Source organism: Sinocyclocheilus anshuiensis, unplaced genomic scaffold, assembly GCF_001515605.1.
Source record: "Sinocyclocheilus anshuiensis isolate Anshui unplaced genomic scaffold, SAMN03320099.WGS_v1.1 scaffold928, whole genome shotgun sequence".
NCBI lineage: Eukaryota > Metazoa > Chordata > Actinopteri > Cypriniformes > Cyprinidae > Sinocyclocheilus > Sinocyclocheilus anshuiensis.
Genome location: NW_015552531.1, coordinates 1,773,884 through 1,777,075, shown reverse-complemented (window position 1 = coordinate 1,777,075; position 3,192 = coordinate 1,773,884). Strand labels below are relative to the sequence as shown.

At 38.2% G+C, this 3,192-nt stretch overlaps 1 protein-coding gene across 1 annotated transcript in view; it reads left to right on the top strand.

Annotated features, from left to right (window-relative positions):
* The window catches only part of LOC107663691 (DNA polymerase alpha catalytic subunit-like), a 68,378-nt gene extending 65,201 nt beyond the window's left edge, over positions 1-3,177 (top strand). Inside the window, exon 37 of the mRNA XM_016453969.1 lies at positions 2,226-3,177. Coding sequence (XP_016309455.1) covers positions 2,226-2,368 — 143 coding nt within the window. The 3' untranslated portion in view covers positions 2,369-3,177. The remainder of the gene's footprint in view (positions 1-2,225) is intronic.
* Positions 3,178-3,192: the final 15 nt, after the last annotated feature.

Here is a 3,192-nt window from a genome sequence, read left to right as displayed (position 1 = left end):
CGCTCTCTCTCTCGCTCTCTTTTTTTTCCTTCGTATTCCTCTCCTTCTTCTGTTGTCTGTTCGCCTCTTTTTCTCACATCTTCCCTCACTATCTCTTCACACCTTTTCTCCCTCTTAAAAATTCTATTTATTTTAAATGCGACCCCTGCCGGGCCGGGAGGGAACGCGAGGTCTCTGACAACCTCTGGCTTTTAGGTTTCTTTTATACATTCTGCACACAGTGATTGAGGGAAAAGAATGAGGAAGAGGAGAGGAGAAAGAGGAAAAAAATTATTCTCTCCCACCTTTCAAAAATGATGACATGATTGCTTTCCCTTGATCATGCATCATCATCTTTATTCAGCCTCCCCTTTTTTCTTTCTTTCCTCAGGTAAATAGTCCCCCTCTCCCTATCCCATGTGCCAGCATTCTGTTTTCTTTCACATCTTTTTCTATTTCTAGAGATAAAAATGTGTGTGTGATAATGGTAACTGGCTCTGCAGATGGTGCGTTTGGAATACTATCCCCCTTTTTTGATGTTTGTGTTTGGCCATTTTCTACGACTGACCTTTCTTCCCTTATGGGGCAACTCTGTAACTCTGTTTCTACTACACCTGCTAATGGAGATGGACTGTGATTGAGTCCTAGACAACAGTTGGGTGCTCAACAACATTTAGGAGGTACAGATTCAGTCACCACATTCAAGCATAAAAAACGTTTTGTGCTAATAAACAGTGTAGGGTCATATTTCAGTCTGGGCATTTACATATTCTCAAGCTACATTCATGTAAATACTCATCTTGGCTAGATCTCATCTTTCTTCTCAAAGCAAAGACTTGCTTTTAACAAAAGTCTTTGGTTAAAGGCTTTTGATTCAGTCTGTAATTCTCATTCAGTCCTGCTAGACTGCCAGTGACTCCTCTATCGTCTCTATGGTATTGAAGGCCCTCCTGATGGGATAAATGACCTTAGATATCGACCCGATTGCATGACCCCGTGGCCCCCTGGCAGAAGAGTCTATTTAGTTTCTGCAGACACCTAGCCCCTCTCGCCAGCGCTCTAGCCTCAAACTGCCTGGATTGCTGGTTCCTTATCGATTCTCAAAGACTTTCATTTGAAATGATACTTGATAGACCTCTCCAAGCACATGTCCGTGAGCATAGTTCGATATTATGACTGATATTTTTCTTTTCGCATCAGTTTTGACTCGTTATGGATCCACTCCAGCCCTGCCTGCTGCCGGGCTTGTGTTTTTTGTAGTTGCATATAGGTGGAAGTAAATAAAAATCAGATTAAAATATATTTGTAACCAAATGTATGGTTGGGAAAATGTCACTTTCATAAAAGTACTGTCTTTAACACATACTGTGTTTTAATATATTTAGTTATGTAGTATAATCAACTTTTTGGTACACACTGCTTGTCCTTTACAGTAAAGATTGACTACTGAATTTGATTTTTTTTTTTTTTTTTTTTTGTGCTTTCTAAAGACTGGTTGTACTACAGAATGCTATCTAGCCAAACCTTAACTCCAAACTCATCATTTAAAAAAAAATATATTTTTTTTGTTTTTAGTTTTTAACTTTTCATTATGACGTTCAATAAATGACAAATAGAAAATTTGGTATCTTATTACAGATTTTCACTTTCACTGTGCTACAGCGACATTGTGGGTTATAGGGCAATATTTTCTATAAAACTAAATTTTATTAAATGCAAAGTTAATATTTTTCAGATATTTTAATAATTTAATAATTTTAATAGTTTGGCCTTAGCAAAGTCACAATGTGTCAGTTATGTAATATTGTTTTTATAATATTATGCTTAATATGTATTTATATTTTTATAATATATACAGTCAAACTAGTTTTTTACTAGTGGGTGCAGGACACTATAGTTCATTTATGTAACTGAGGATAGCAAAATAAAGTAAACTGTGACATATTATACCCAAAAATTCTTCATACAGTGGACTACCAGTAAAAAACAGACACTTTGACCTGAAGTGTTATCTGACATTATCAAGATGAATTTGTTCTGACTCAGTTTAACTCTGAATTATTGTCATTTTATTACCATTTTCTAAACTATAGCCAATAAACTGATAATGTGTGAAATGTTGAAAGTGTCTGAATAAATTTTGGTTTGAATATATAGCCTCCGTTATATTTTAGGGAAGGGCAAGGGGATCATATGGGTGGGGTGTTGGTTGGTGATTTTAACGTATTGTCTAATTTTCTTCTCAGCGAACGTCAAGATTGGCTGGAAAGAAGAAAAGGGTGTATACAAAATGCTGAAGGATGTAATAGACAAAGTCCTCTCCACCAGCGGATACTCCGAGGTCAACCTCGCCAAACTCTTCCAGGCCTTTACAGCCCTCAAGTATTGACCAACTGTCCTGAAGTGAACCAGGGTAATCAGATATGGCATAATATTTCTGCCTTTCTGCCTACCAAGAGAAGCCTTACAATGTTATGTTTTCATCTTTTAATTCCTGTCTGCTGTAAATACACTGTAATCTATTGTAATCTATGCTATTTACTAGCTCACTCACTGTGCATTTGTAATCCCTGACAGCATTTTTGTGCCCGACAGCTTGTACGTGAATTAAGGTCAAAGGTGACGAGCTCACAGTCAATCTGCATGTAATCACCGAACCTTTCCATGTTTGAGCACCTGTCTCTCACTCTAATCTGTGTTCTTGTGTCCCATCCCATTTAGCCTTTGTCCAGGTCTAATCGATGATGAATCTGTGGTAAAATGGCCATGATAAGGGGCTAAAGACGCTCTCAACACAACCCAGCCCCCCACTCCCCCGGTAGCACCACACACACGGGGTTTTTAGAGATAACAATCAGGGGTAATGACAGGCAGGTTCATGGGGGCTTGTAGCGGTTTGAAGGGGTCTTAGTTCAGTAATGACTTCTCTACTACCCCCTTCATCTTTAACAGCACAGCAATTAGCCAATGATACAGAGGTAGCCAGTGATTTGTGGAGTTTCAAATGATTGAACTCATGTCTGAACTGCTCTCAGCTGGTATGTTGCGAATTTATTAGACAAATTGCATCATTCGGTCTGCGACTGGCAGCTTGTGTTGCATATTTTGGACGTTTATTGCTTATAAAAGTGTCTCAAGATTCTTAATTGTTTTTGATACGGAAACATCAATAAAAGTATTTCATAAATCGTTCCCCCCCCCCCCCTCCTTTTT